Genomic DNA, 15,211 nt, shown 5'->3' on the forward strand with positions numbered 1-15,211 from the left:
ATTAATAAAAATACTAAAATAAGAATTTGTTACTTTCATGTTTTTATAGAAATAATGAATGATTTTTAAAAAAATAGAAAATAAAAATAACAATACCACCACTATCAATACCATCTTTATGATCATCATTACCACATTTGCCACTACCACGATTATCATCTTCATCTCTGTCATTGCTATCGTGACCAACACACTCACCATATTGCCGTCTTAATCACACCACCATAATCATCACCATGCCAACCAAATGGTTTCATACCCCCACCACTATTATTGCCATTGCTACCATTATCCATGCCTTCACCATATAAGCAACACTTTTGTCACCATCATCACCGCCACTACATTCATCACACTACAATTGCAATCATTATCACCTCCGCTAGTTGGTGGCCCCACCATCACCACGGTTGCCCCCATCATATTGTTATCATCTTCTTCGTACCAATGCTGCTTCTACCACCAACACCATCGATGCTTTCACTATCTTCATCACTACTATCATTACCTTTTCTGTCATTACCATACGTATATTTTTAAAAATAATTAATTATATCAAATATATTTTCTATTTTATTTTTTTTTAAAAATAAAAAAAGAAAGTGATTCCAACTTACACTAAGTTAACCTTTTATAGTATACTTTATCAAGCTCCAACTTATTTATGCTATGCTAGAGTTTACGAAACCCTGAATAAATCCCCCACAAGTGCAGGCTTCAACCTTTACAACATCTCATTTCAATTTAACTCTACAATACAAGATAAAATCCAAATATAAACCTGTCGAATTAAAAATATCGCACAATTTTAACTCGAGTCGCAAGCGATCCAAGTCTCACCAGATACAGGTTGCGTGGGCTGCGAGCCCAGCTCAGCAATTTGGGCCAGTTCCTAAGGCGAGAAAAGCCTTCTTGCAGCCCATCAGGACCTCGCTCCAATCGCAAGCCACAAAACCCTAGCCTTTCCCACTCCTTCCCCTATATAAGCCGTCTTCATCCACTTCCTATTGTTCTCCAGAAACCCTTGCAGTCGGAGGGCCGCCGCGGCGCGCGAACGAGCGAACCACCACCGCCACCACCACCACCTCCTCCTCCACCTTCGGCGATGGCGGACACTTTGGTCCTCCGCGGCACGTTGCGCGGCCACTCAGACATGGTGACGGCGATCGCCGCACCGATCGACAACTCCGATATGATAGTCTCCTCGTCCCGGGACAAGTCCATCCTCGTGTGGAACCTCACCAAGGACGCCCCCCTTTCCGCCGAGGGCGCCGCTGCCTCCTCCTACGGCGTCCCCCGCCGTCGTCTCACCGGCCATTCCCACTTCGTCGAGGACGTGGTCCTCTCCTCCGACGGCCAGTTCGCCCTCTCCGGCGCCTGGGATGGTGAGCTCCGCCTCTGGGACCTTAACACCGGCATCACGACTCGCCGCTTCGTCGGCCACACTAAGGACGTCCTCTCCGTCGCCTTTTCCATTGACAACCGCCAGATAGTCTCCGCCTCCCGCGATCGTACCATCAGGCTCTGGAACACTCTCGGCGAGTGCAAGTACACCATACAGGACGCCGACGCCCACACGAATTGGGTCAGCTGCGTTCGCTTCAGCCCCAATGCCTACCAGCCAACCATCGTCTCCGCCTCCTGGGACCGCACCGTCAAGGTCTGGAACCTCACCAACTGCAAGCTCCGCTGCACCCTCACCGGCCACGGCGGCTACGTCAACGCCGTTGCCGTCAGCCCCGACGGGTCCCTCTGCGCCAGCGGCGGGAAGGACGGGGTCACCCTGCTCTGGGATCTCGCCGAGGGGAAGCGGCTTTACTCGCTGGATGCCGGGGCCATCATCCATTCTCTGTGCTTCAGCCCCAACAGGTACTGGCTCTGCGCCGCCACGCAGGACAGCGTCAAGATCTGGGACCTCGAGAGCAAGTCCATCGTGCAGGATCTCAAGCCCGAGACGCCCATCAGCAAGAACCAGGTATATGGATTGATGAACGTTTGCTCTCTTGTTTTTTGCCTCTCATTTTAGATCTGTTCTTCTTTCCAAGGCGAATGGGTGTTTTTGGTTCTTCTATGACAAGTTTTGGGATTCATAGGTCAAAGAAAGATCAGATCCCTCCCTCTGCATTTTTTATTAGCATGATATGATATTACCTGGGAGTTTTGGTTGTGTTGGATCTACTGATGTAATTATTTGGATCTATTTTGCGGGTATGATATTGCTCGATCATCTTTTAGTTAGGATTTTAGATTCTAAGGAACGATAAAGATTCCCCCCTCTTCCGTTTCTATGAGTACTATATTGTTTATTAGATGTGGATGCAATGAGTTTGTCTGGATCTGGTGTTAGGGTTGCATGGTTAATGTATTAATGTTGGGCACAGATATGTGCACAAATAATGCATGTAGGGATGAGTGGTCTATGGTCGATCACTCATATGCCAGCAGTATTGGGTTGAACCAAGCACTTTAGAGGGGTGGATGGTTACTTTTTATTCTTTTTTGTTTCACATATTTAACATTGTGCAGCTGATATGCCTTTGATTGCATCAGATCATGTGGGGCAGTTAGCTCTATCGAGTTTGTGTTATACATAGCAGGGATAACGTCCTTTTGGTTGTGTTTGTTTTGTGCCTTTTTGATTTTTTGTGTTGACTCGTTTGGAATTTTAGAATGCCGTGGTTTCTTGGTGCTAGATCAAAATGAGTTTTAAAATCAATATCATGTTTGTTCCACTAATTTAGATATAGAAAGTAGGATTTGTGGACCTTGAATTTTCAGTGGCTCTACTGGTCACTAGCAGCTTGCTGTTCTTTGTGCTTGTTAAGTTACTCCACTTTTTTTCCATCTAATTATGCTTATATGACAACATTATTGATTGGATTATGATTTTAATGGTCGATAATCTCTAGAAAATATTTGAAACTGAACATTTTAAGATAATTTGTGGAATGTTTAAGTTTATTCCTGGTACTTTGTATTTATTTAAGGCCTTCTAGATCATTGTTTTGGTTTATATGCTTGTGCGATGATTTGCATTGCCTTTTAATTGTGACGATTCTAATGCATTTTTGGATGCTTTATATGTCAAAGTATGATGCCTAGTATTATAGGGTAAGTTGGATTGGAGATCTAGTTGTACTCTTGCTAAATTCTGCTTCTAGCTAGTTTTTGGGAGCTCGATAGTGTGGCCATTATCAAGTAGCATTTAATGGGTGTTTGCGCCTTACTGTACTCTAAACATGCGCTGTTGACTTTTATTGGTTATGATATATAAAGTTGTCTGAAGTTTGTGTTGGTCTATTGGTGCTTTTACCAAAAGAGTTTGCTAGATTTCTGAATGCCATTCAGATTCTCAAATTCCTTTCAAGTGAATTATTAGTTATCAGGATCGCAAGGCATACTGGTGTTTGTGTTGTATTTATTTTGGGCACGGTGACAATGTGCATGCATTCACATGTATAAATATATGGCTGTTATTGAAATTCAAAATTCATTTTTTGTTGTTTATTTGTAGAAGTACGCCTTCGTAGTACTATTAAGCATATGATCTTTTTTTATGCTTCTTTGATCATTGTTGTATTTCACTGTCTGATAGTTTATAATGGTGAGCACAGAAAGAGCACAAAATTGAAAATATGAAAACAATACATCGGAGAAAAGTTGTTTGAAAATTATTTGGACAGTTGAGCCAAATTTGATTACATGGATTGTGGCTTTAGCTGAGGGATAAAAGAATTTAAAACAAATTTTTTTTGCTGTTTCTATTTATTTCCATGCACTGGATAGAGTAATAGATGATGGTGTCTCCAAGAGTACTACAACTGTGGATGAAGTTAAGATGCACTTAGATTATCAAAAACTTTAGAGCTAAACGAACATTTTAAATGGTTGTTAGGTTGGCTAGAGTTTAGGGCCATAAGAAGGGATCATGAGCATTTTATGAGATCAAGGATGCCTTTTGTTTTGTCATAGAACTAGGCAGACTTGATAACTATAGTAAAGAAAGCTTTGTGACAACAAAAGTCGAGAAGGGAAAGTCTCTCTCTCTCTCTCTCTCTATCCCCGTTCCCTTCCCTCTCCTTTCTCTGTATGTGTGTGTTTGTCCGTCTCTCAGTCAATCGTAAATGACATAACATGTGCAATAATATAGAGCTAGCAAGGGTTTGGTGTGTAAGGGATTTCATATATAGGTCGAAGTATTGGATAAGAGACAAGGTGGAGTCCAGAGATGAAATAAAGTTGGATGCTGGCGCAGATAGAAGCATCTGCAGGAGCTTTTTTATTTGGAGGGCTTGACCTTGAACAATAGGAATGGTGAAGTTAAATTAGAAAAATCAATACCCTAGAAATGGGGTTAAACTTATTGTTCATGACCATGCTCTTGATTATTTAGATAAAAAAGAAATGCTTTTCTTTTAATCACAATGGCTTCACAAACTAATTTAATTCTGAAGTAGTATCAGCTTACAACAAAGTTCTTTAATAATTCTACATTTTGAGCCACTTGTCACTGATATATGATCATTGTCTAAGAAAATTTATAGTCAACCTTATTATAGGCATGTGCATGTTGACCAGTTGCTTTGTATAAGCAAGATTGCTATAAACTAATTTTTCAGCAAGGTTTTGCCATTTGACGTTTCAACATTTTGTTCCTTTTTTTGCATCATCATCACAATCAATGAAAAACCATTATGAATAGTGTCCTTTATCAGAATTACCAGGCAAAATAACTTTTTTTTTTGTTTTTCAAATTCATTCATCTTTACACTCCCAACCCCCTTCTACTTATTTCTCTTATTTCCATTTGTAACATTTATGCGATATTTGCTATTTTCCTCTTGCCAAAATATGGAATGCTTGGATTGATCATCTCAATTTAGAATCTTAATATGATGAATTATGGTTGAAGTTACCATTCAACATCAAAACAGCCTTTGTGTAATGGTAAGCTTGCTCTGTTGCGACCTTAGTGTCATGGCTCGAAACAAGAAAATAGTCTCTGGGGTAAAGCCGTATATATTTGACCTTCCCTAGACCCTATAATAGCAGGAGCCTCGTACACTGGGTTGCCCTTTTATGGTTGAAGCTACCATTAGTTTTAGGTGGTGGGTATTATTGCATTATCTTTTTCGATGACTTGTAGAATATTGTTGAAGGACAACTATTAGTTGCTGTGATATATTGTTCATTGAAGTCCATTTTGGCTCATAAAATGATGGGTGAACTGTCAAGGATTAAAGAGAGGTTGAATGGACCTTGAGGGAGATGCTTGAATTGTAGTTCCTTGGTGGGAGAGTATGGGGCAGAAACAAGTATTGTAGATTATGTAAAGTTGCCTGCTTACCACTTTGCAGAAAAGGATAGGCAGAGGGCAAATGATTGGCGATCTGAGTTTAAAGCTTTAGTCATGAAAATTAGAGCTTTGACATGTAAACATAGGGTTTGACATGCTTATCCTTCATGAGGACGAGGTCATATCAAATGAGTATGATATTTATTGGAGGTCGACACTTTTATTTAATAAAGTGCAAAAACATGAATGCAAACAAGTTTTAAATGTTGTAGTCTTCTCACTTTCATAAAAACTGAGGCCGTTAGCATATTACTCAAGACTCAAAAGAAGCTTAGACAAATACAAGCATTATGCTAGCTTATTTCTGAGGCAAGCTGCAAGAAATCACGATCATAGCAAGCAGATTTATAATCTTATAGAGCTAAGAAATTATGTTTTATAACTGATAAGAAACCTCAAAGATCTTAACCATGTAGGTTAATGAAAAGCTTTTAGATAATTAAGTTATGGTCGCATCTTTGTTATTAATGAGAAAGCCTTTTGTTAATGGATTTCTATTTTCTAGGTGGATTGCCTTCTTGCCAGACTTTTACAGTCACTTTTGGAGTCTCTTTTGCACCAATATGGGGAAAGAAAAGAAAAGAAAGCGACTGACATCTCCAGACTCCAAACATGCAACAACTTATATTTTCAGGCAAATAATTTAAAAAAAGAAAAGAAAAAGTACCTGGCTTGCCACATCTTCCTCTTTTTCATAGCACGTGGCCAGTTCTAGTATTATTTGAAGAGTCAAGCATAATGCAGTTAAAAACTTAAAACCCATTGAAACCTTAAACATAGTTGATTCTGACACAATTCAAGTATGAAGATAACTATATTAAATGATCAAGTCTCAATAATGCACGAAATTTGTACCATACTCCCAAGTCCCAAATTTTGTTGACAAGGATAAAAGGCTTGAAACAGATTTCCAGGTAATCATGCTATACTTTCAGAAAAATAACAGAAAAAACTCAAGTCCCAATCTTCAGAGTTTTTATGATAGCATAAATACAACAGAAACACTTGACAGATGGAGCTAGCTATAAGTTTCTTCTTTTTTCCAAACAAGCTCCGAAAATCATTACCACCAATGCTATCATTGTAGTTTGTAATGAGCATTTTTGTTCGAAACCTGGGCACTTTGGTTATTGAGAGCCTCCTGGCACTATCTACAGTAAATAGAAATTAATGCAGTGGATGTTTTATGCTTGCTGAACAAAGTGCATGTCCTGCTATATAGTTTTGTAAGTTGCTGCCTGCTAAGAATTTGGGGCATGTGAGATCCAAATCTGACACGTCTATTGTGCAAACTTTTTGCTAAGACAATTGTTGTTTTGCAAGTGCTCTCTTATAATGTACATTTGGTCTCTCTGTACGTATTCTTGCCTATAGTAGTAGTGCTAGATTCTTCTGATCTAAAATCATACTGTACCATGTGTTTGCATTCCTGATGATGCTTTTCAATGTTTTGCAATTTATCTATAACTGAAGTTATTCTCGTGTTTAGGCATGCTGACTGGGTCTGAGACTTTCTGCATGATTTCAATTTTTTCTTTTTATGGCGGGGATTGGGAACCATTTACCTCTGAAATCGTTAAAAGTTGGATATGCTTTTAATTCTCAACTCAGGCATCCTGTTAATTTTTGTAGTTCAGCACAATTAACTTGGTTTGCACTACTTCAATCTCCTGTTCGGTGTTTGTAATGCAAAAAAAAAAACTCATTAATTAGTTGTTATTGGTGTTATAACATCTATTACCTCTGTGCAAGAATGTTGCCTAACTTTTTCCCCCTCACTGGCTGCAATTGCAGATGCTGTACTGTACAAGTTTGAGTTGGAGCGCTGATGGAAGCACCTTGTTTACTGGTTACACTGATGGTACCATCAGAGTCTGGGAAATCACTCGTTATTAGAGATGGGCACCTAGGTGGAAGTCTCTTTTTTTGCAACATCTTTTAATTTTTCCAGATGAACATGTGGTATCAATTTCATATTTATTGTTGCATTTTACCAGATACATGTTTGGAGATTAAATATTTTCTTATTGGATTTAAAGGTTATTCCATAGCTTTTCTAAAGTAACCTCTGAATGGACGGATATTCTCATCTTTGATGCTGTATGAGTGCTGTTTTGATCCCTTTTAAATCTTCGATAATGAATGCTTTCTACATGGGAAAATAGTTCCTTCACCTGTTGTATAGATCATAGCGTGGAATTTGCTTTTCTCTGGGTTGTTCGAATATTTTTTTTCTCTCTTGAATAAAACAAATGTCAGGTATATCGGGGCACGAATTCTATATCTGAACTTGAACTAGTTGGAAAGGAGGGTTGTATCTTGCTATTTTGTTGTTGATAAATTGATTAAAAAAATCCTCAATTAGGTTACACTTTGCTGGCAAATAAAAAAAAATTCTAAGAGGACACTCAAAAGATATGCACGAATAGCCTTACTTGAGTGGAGGATGATGTGAGATACTCTTTATAAGATGCTTTTTTGATACTAAGAGCTTCATAGCTTGCAAAGGTTGAGACTTTATATAAATATTTTATTATTAATAGTGTTCTGTTGAGAAATAACAAAAATAGATTAATCGAACTAGGAATCTATTTCTACATAAATAAGCAAGCAATCGAAGAGGAGAAAAACCTTCTTGTAGAAAGTTTTTCCCCTCTTTTCTGCTGGAAAAGGAAAAAGAAGTAGTTTTGTCGCTCTTCCTTTTTCTTAAACTTGCCACATTACCCTGCCGGGGGTTAATAAGGCTTAATCCTTCCTTTCCCTAGTAATATGGGTTAGTGTTAAGGAGCCCTTGTATTAATCTGCCTCAACTAACTTTTTATTATCAGGGTACTTCAACTCTCGTGGATGGCTACGAAGGCAAGTATACTGACGCATTTGTCTATTCATTGAGCTGAAAAATGAAAAAAAAAGCCGAACATGTTATTCAATGGTATAATAGCCAATGATCAAAAACTTCTTGAATTAAAACCATCTATTAATTCCTTTTAAAATAAATCAAAGTGCATAACTGATACTGAGTCGCATTTTTTATTATCTGGTTAACTTACAAACCATTGGTTGTAGTGATGTTGAAGGCTCAGATCCTTATCTAAGCTTTTTTTAATCTCATTGGCATGCTACATTGAGAGGAGCAAAATGCACATAACTTGGAGCTTAATGTCAAACCCACCTTCGTTGTATGTCTTATGCCTTATCACCTCTTCAAAATCTTGCTTTGTATTCTCTAAAATTTAATAGGAGATTCTTAAATACCTTCCATTTGAGAATCAAACCAAACATCTCTTTAGTTAGAAATTTTATCATATTAAAATAATTCCGGAAAAATATGTTTTTGTTTTTCTGAAATACAATAATCACTTGTGTCTCATAATTATTACCACATTAAATACAACAGACATGATGTTATACATTGAATGAGTATTGGTTAAAAGCTTCCACATAAGTTTCTATGGGATATTTTGGATATTTTAATCATTCCCACAATAAAAGAGAGGTGTCTATGGATCGAAACAAACACTGATTAGTACGAAGACTCAAAAACAAAAATGTCACTAATAATAAGCTAGACTGCCATAAACCCTATCTGGATTTTGAAGAGGTTTGGATGTCATTAGGTAAGATTATAAAGGTGCAATTCTAGCCATGCTTGTGAGATTTACGCTGATTGTGCACGCGATGCATGAAATTCCCCATCTTATGATAGATTGCATGGATCAATTGGCTGCCAAAATTTTGCAAAGTTTATGTAAGGCGTATGCCATATGACTAGTCCAAGCATACTATGTTTAACTATATCATGAAGTTATTCCAATGAGCCTAAAGCACTCTCTCTCTCTGAGTTGGGAGACAAGAAAAGGAGCACCTCCATAATATGAAGTTAAACGGGGTTTCATGTGAAAAAAAAAATCTACGAAAAACCACTCATTGGGTTCATCGTCATCGCCATCTCGGGCCGGCCGTGAATCCCACTCGCGGCAACTCAAATTGCCGGTTAAAAGTAACCAAACACAAATTAGCGGCCGAGATATTTTCTAGGTATAATGAACGGCAGATCTAGGAGATCGCATGTATCTATTTACGCGTGAGTCCGGACAGGACCTTGACTCGATGTCAGTGCCCTCACGCGAATTCTATACGGACTCTCGCGTAGGAGTTCCTTCCGTTCTCCCCCCTCCCCCTCCCGCTCGCCGGTAACCCGCCCAATCCTAGCCCTAATCCACTCACCATCAATCCGCCGGCGATCAAGAACAATAGGAGATCCAAAAAGTCCATTCTCTCTCTCTCTCTTCTCTCCTCCCCATTTCGATCCAGGTATCGTTTTTTCCCTATTTTTTTGGGTCATTTTTTCACTTTAGGGTTTTATTTGAATCTTGGTTAATTCTTGCATCGAAGATTAGCATCAGTTCCTGCGATTCTCCTCTGAGAAATTCGATCTTTTTTTTTTGGTTTTTTTTTTTTTTTTTTTTTTTGGTGGGTTGGGGGGGGGGGGGGGGGGGGGGGGGGGGGGGTGTTGTGGGTGGGTGGGTGGAGTGGCGGGGCGGTTGTGCGGGGGAGTTCTGGATTCTTAGACGCTATTTCAAAAAGACCCCCTTTTTAATGGGTTTTTGTGGTTTTTTATTTTTTTTATATCAGCATCTTTTAGGATGCTTTTATAATTTTTTTGAATAGTTATCTCATTATAGCTTTGGATCATCCACTCTTTAACTTCTTCTTAGCTATAGATAGGGATAGCTATTCTGTTTTTCTTATCCTGTTTGCTAGTAACATGATTATACAGAGTAATTTGTAACTTTCAGAACTTTTTAAAGATTGTAAAAATATACATATGGAGTTGGGGAGAACACTGACCTGAAATTTCCTATCAATTCTGTTGTTTAGTTTGCAAAGATGGGCTTTGAATGCTTGTTGTTCAAATATCTTGTGGTTACAAGTAAAAGAAAGCACCAAAGTAATATGAAAGAGTTTAGTTGGTTTTCTTAGAAGTAACTGGATTTGGAAATGGGATGCAATAGTTTTATTAAACACTAAAATCAGTAGCTTCCATTTGCTTGTGTATTATCTGAATAGACCATTATAACTGATGGAGTGTCTATTCTGTTGTTCATTCTAATCGATGATTTCATCTCGATAAGTTGTGGTGTTTTTTCTTTAGGATTGAGTCTTTGATCGATTATCAATTCATCTTAAACTGATACAGTCCTGCATCATCACCGTATATACTCGGTTGCTTAAGTGTTAATTCAACCTTCTTTCTTTGACTGCTCGGATCACTTCATTTGCTTGCTACAGATTTAATAGTTAATTTGCTATAATTTTTTTTCTTTTTTATTTTTTTAATTAGCAAGTGTGACTTTCAGCTGGTGGCTAACTTTTTCGTTTTCATGTTAGAAATGGACTCATTTGGTTCTTCTTCAGATAATGAATCTTTAGAAACTGTTGAAGATTCTTTAAGTGATAAAGAAAAAGATGCTGCTGAGATAGATAAGATGTCAAAGAGGCCTCCTTCTGAAGAAAATGTTGTGCCAAAGGTATCCCAAGCTTCAAAGGAAGGTGATGCTGGTTGTAGTGCATTAGTTGTAAAAGATACCAATAATGTTGATAAATCAAAGGCCTATGGGAACTTGCAGTTGGAGCCAGAAGTTGGTATGGTGTTCCATTCAGAAGATCAAGCTTATCTATTTTATAATAAATATGCTCATCGAAAGGGTTTTAGCGTCCGAAAGGGACATCTTGGTCGAAGAAAAGATGGGACCATACGGAATAGAGTTTTCTTGTGCAGCAATGAAGGCTCTCGTCAGAAGCATTGTACATATATGACAAAGAAACCACGTGAAGCTGCGAGAACAAATTGCATGGCTCGTATTGAGTATAAAGTGAGTCGTGATAATGCATGGATTGTGAGTAAAATCATCTACGAACACAACCATCCCCTCGTACGCCCACATAAAGCACACTTGTTAAGATCTCACAGGAGGTTATTGTTGGCTCAGCGTGATGGAATGCAAAATGTTGCAGAAAAACCTGCTCGAGCTTTGGAATTTCCAGTGGAAGAGTCTCATGATGCTGAAACTGTTGGGTTTCTTTTGAAGGATCAAAGCAGCTATCTGCACACCAACAGGATGAGAGAACTTGACACGGGAGATGCACAGGTTCTTTTAGAATTTTTGAAAGCCAAACAGTTAGAGGATCCTTCCTTTTTTTATGCCATACAACTTGATGATAGAGAACAAGTGACCAACTTCTTTTGGGCAGATGCACGCTCAATACTTGATTACTCCTATTTTGGTGATGTGGTGTTATTTGACACAACTTATCGGACAAACAAGAGTGAGATACCATTTGCACCATTCATTGGCATAAACCATCATAAGCAAATTGTGGTATTTGGTGCTGCTTTGTTATTGGATGAAACGACAGAATCATTTGTGTGGTTATTTAAAACCTTCATGGTAGCAATGTCTGGACGAAAACCAAAGACGATATTTACAGATCATTGTCCTGCATTGTCAAGGGCAATAAGTTTGACATTACCTGAGACATGTCACCGTCTTTGTTTGTGGCATATATTGCAAAATTTAGCGATTCATATTTCCCATGTACATAGCAGTGAGCCCAACTTTCAGAAGGATTTCAGAAATTGCATATACGAAGGTGGCTCTGAAGAGGATTTTCATACTCGATGGGTTGATTTGGTTAATAAGTATGACCTTGCAGGAAATTCACGGTTAGAAGATTTGTATGCAGTACGAGAGAAATGGGCTTTGGTTTACCATAAAAATTCATTTTGTGCTTCCATGTCAACAATGAAATGGAGTGAGAGCATGAAGAATCACTTCAAAAAGCATTTCAACAGGAAGTTGCCACTTTCCAAATTTTTAGAGCAGTATCAAAAGTCATTGATTCGGTTTCGTGAGAAGGAACTCTATGAAGATTACAAATCGAGGCAAACTAAACCAGTTTTGCTGGTTGACATGCCTATGTTAAATGAAGCAGCAGAATCATATACAAGGATGGTATATAATGAATTTGAAGATGAGATCAAGAGTCAGCTTTCTTGTCTTTGTGAACAAGTTGGTTTTGAAGGGACAATAGATGTTTATAAAGTTTCCCTTCCTGAAAATCATGGTTATGCATTCGTTGAATATAACTCATGCAATTTCATGGTCACTTGTAGCTGTAGAAAGTTTGAGACTACTGGCATCTTATGCATGCATGCATTAAAGGTTCTTCTCTTTAGGAACATTCTTAGCCTCCCATCTCGGTATATACTCAAGAGGTGGACAAAATATGCGAATGTTGAGGTCTTGTCTGATAGACATCGACCAATTGCTGATACTGATGGTCAAGAAACTTTGACATTGCAATATACCCGGGTTTGCCATAAAGCAATTACTATTGCAGTAAAAAGTGCATTTTCTGAGGATGCCTTGCAAATATTTGAAAATGAACTTCATAAACTGATGTTGGAAGTTGAAAATGTGTTACATATTGCTCCACTGAGTAGACAAACAGATGATGAAGATGCGACTGTCATTGATGATATGCAGCAGAATGCACTACAAGGAAGTAAGAGAACACGGGGCCGTAAACGTCGCCTTAAGGGAGAACTGGAGCAGAAACAGAAGAAGATAACTCAACCCACTAACAGTTCAGTTGACATGGACACCCAGAACCAGCCATCACAGAATAAGGGGAAGACAAGTATGTTCCATGAATCAAAAATTGTCCAAGTTATGTTTTCTATAATTTCTTTTTCATGCATCTCTATTTTCGTTGGAAAAACAGGACAAGCTGGTGATGTGCTGTGTCCGGCGATGGTTATTGAGTCCTCAAATGTTCCTTCTTATCCTCGGGATGGTGCCGCATCATACTGTAATACAATGGCACTGCAACCCTCAGGATCTTTTGCTCAAGAGGTGGTCATGCCTGCTCAGGTTTTGTCCGCTGACTTGGACTAAATGGTCATAGTGAATCATGTTGAAAAGCTCTCTAATGCACTTATTATGTGTTATCCTTAATCTACTCCAGGAATCATTTACACCCTCACAAGGTATATTCGACCATACAATGGCATCCCAAGGAGTAACTAATCCTAATATAGCATGGTGCACTCCTAGGGGTTCCGTTAGTGCCCCTGTGCCGATCATGCAGGGACAACCCAATAATTTTGTTAGTTGGATGGTTCAACCTCGTGGTGTGCCAAATGTTTCCCTGTCCCAGCATCATATTGATCAACCAATGGTATGAGACTTGCGGACAAATAGAATTTTGTGTTTCTTATAGACAAATAGAATATTGACTATCTTTTTTCTTGTTTTAGTTAAAAAGTCTCCTTTTATCTTTTGTGCAGCATTCTGCTCTTCCAAGTCAACATCAGCCACTGCCCCGCAAGCTTAACCTTGACATCAACAAAGGTAGACAAACAACATTATTTATTTATATCGACCCCATATCTTCCTAGATAAGCTAACAAAGTACCATTAACCATCAGGTAACTGACTGGGACTACATTCACAAAACATGTCCGATGATTCTTCTTGGATCTGAATTGCTTATTAAAGGAACTGGATGTTGATTGTTCTTCTTTTGGGGGAGCGCCGTTCATGGAAATACCACAGCTATATAATCTGTTGTGGGGCATTGTCTATACTAAGGTTCTCTTTTCACGTTGCTTATTTCCCAAACTTAAATCTATTCTTGTATTGTCATTGTCCTAACCATTTCTGTCAACAGACAAAATTTCGGTCTAAATGATAGTTGCTTCATTAATGAAGCAGATAAAGGTTGTGTTTAGTTGCACATAGAATGTAAAATGTCCTGACCAACTTATTTCGCATCATTAGGTATGTTGATGCTGGAAATTCTGTATTCTGCCAAGAGGGACCACGACCGGGTTTCTCCATCTTTAATATTGATAAGCTGTCAATGGAAATTCTGAACAAGCGATACAGATGAAGAACTACTGGTTTTTACTAATATGATCTTTTCATCAAGTTGGTGTCTCAGAGAAAATAGGGCAGGCTAGCCATGCAGGGTCTGAAAGTGGAGAGGCTGGAAAGAAATCGCGGTGTTTCCAATATATGTTGCTGCAGGGGATTGACTCGAAGTTGCTGCCGTTTGATTCCTCTTCACCTGGAATTTTGCTGCAGAACGTGTTTTCAGCTGTGGTTCCCGGATGTGGTTCGAGTGCTATGAAGTTTATGAGTTTTGTTTGTACTCAGTTCAAATCACCTGTAGACGTCGCATGTGTGTTCTTTTGGTAGTTTTATGTGTGGTTCGGTAGCAGTTGTTGAAATGAGCTGTTTTGTATTATCAGGTTCGCATTGTGGTGAACGTTTTTTTGGGTGTTTGAATTGGGGTTGTGGCTGCTTTCTTGAAGTCCTGGGTACTTCCGAGGAGGCCTCTCTTGCTTGTGCCTTTTAGATGGTTATTATTCTGCTGTCAGTTTGTACTTTTAAGAATTTTAGTCTGTTTAATATTTGTGATTTTGTTGAGGAGTTTGTAAAGCTGTTTTTGAGTGTTCCATTTTGTGATAGGGACTTATGAGATGCTATCCACTCCACCGCATTATTTAAAATTAATTTTTATATATGAAATAAGTGTAATGCAAGCAACAAACTAACTATGGCATATTTGGTATATATTTGGTTTGTGATCGAAATTAATTTGCATCTATTTCGTGAGCAAGAATTTCTTGGATCTCAGCAGAAAGAAAAAAAAACTACTATGTATGGAGTTTGTAGAATAATAATAGGGACATGCATTCTCATTTTCTTCTGAAATCGTAAATAGGATGCGATTCTTTCCAACTAAAAGGCTGAAACGAAAGTGACTTGTTCCTATTTTTATTTC

At 38.5% G+C, this 15,211-nt stretch overlaps 2 protein-coding genes across 4 annotated transcripts; both read left to right on the forward strand.

The window, feature by feature from the left end:
- Window positions 1-1,006: 1,006 nt before the first annotated feature.
- Window positions 1,007-7,449, forward strand: LOC103716866 (guanine nucleotide-binding protein subunit beta-like protein A). Its single transcript, XM_008805049.4, has 2 exons — window positions 1,007-1,975; window positions 7,151-7,449. The coding sequence occupies exons 1-2, from the start codon at window positions 1,106-1,108 to the stop codon at window positions 7,250-7,252; spliced, it is 972 nt and encodes a 323-aa protein (XP_008803271.1). The 5' UTR covers window positions 1,007-1,105; the 3' UTR covers window positions 7,253-7,449.
- A 2,011-nt stretch (window positions 7,450-9,460) lies between these two features.
- Window positions 9,461-14,948, forward strand: LOC120104025 (protein FAR1-RELATED SEQUENCE 5-like). Of its 3 annotated transcripts, XR_005514011.1 has the most exons (8): window positions 9,461-9,670; window positions 10,748-13,060; window positions 13,145-13,293; window positions 13,388-13,600; window positions 13,710-13,773; window positions 13,851-14,013; window positions 14,203-14,572; window positions 14,676-14,948. XR_005514011.1 is itself a non-coding variant. In XM_039131721.1 (6 exons), exons 2-6 carry the CDS (start codon window positions 10,750-10,752, stop codon window positions 13,856-13,858), a joined length of 2,745 nt encoding a protein of 914 aa, XP_038987649.1. In that variant the 5' UTR covers window positions 9,461-9,670; window positions 10,748-10,749; the 3' UTR covers window positions 13,859-14,899. The 3 variants fall into 3 exon arrangements, 1 of the variants encoding a protein (XP_038987649.1); XR_005514009.1 differs by having other exon boundaries at window positions 14,203-14,899; XM_039131721.1 differs by having other exon boundaries at window positions 13,851-14,899.
- Window positions 14,949-15,211: the final 263 nt, after the last annotated feature.

This window comes from Phoenix dactylifera, chromosome 11 (assembly GCF_009389715.1).
Source record: "Phoenix dactylifera cultivar Barhee BC4 chromosome 11, palm_55x_up_171113_PBpolish2nd_filt_p, whole genome shotgun sequence".
NCBI classification, from domain to species: Eukaryota; Viridiplantae; Streptophyta; class Magnoliopsida; order Arecales; family Arecaceae; genus Phoenix; species Phoenix dactylifera.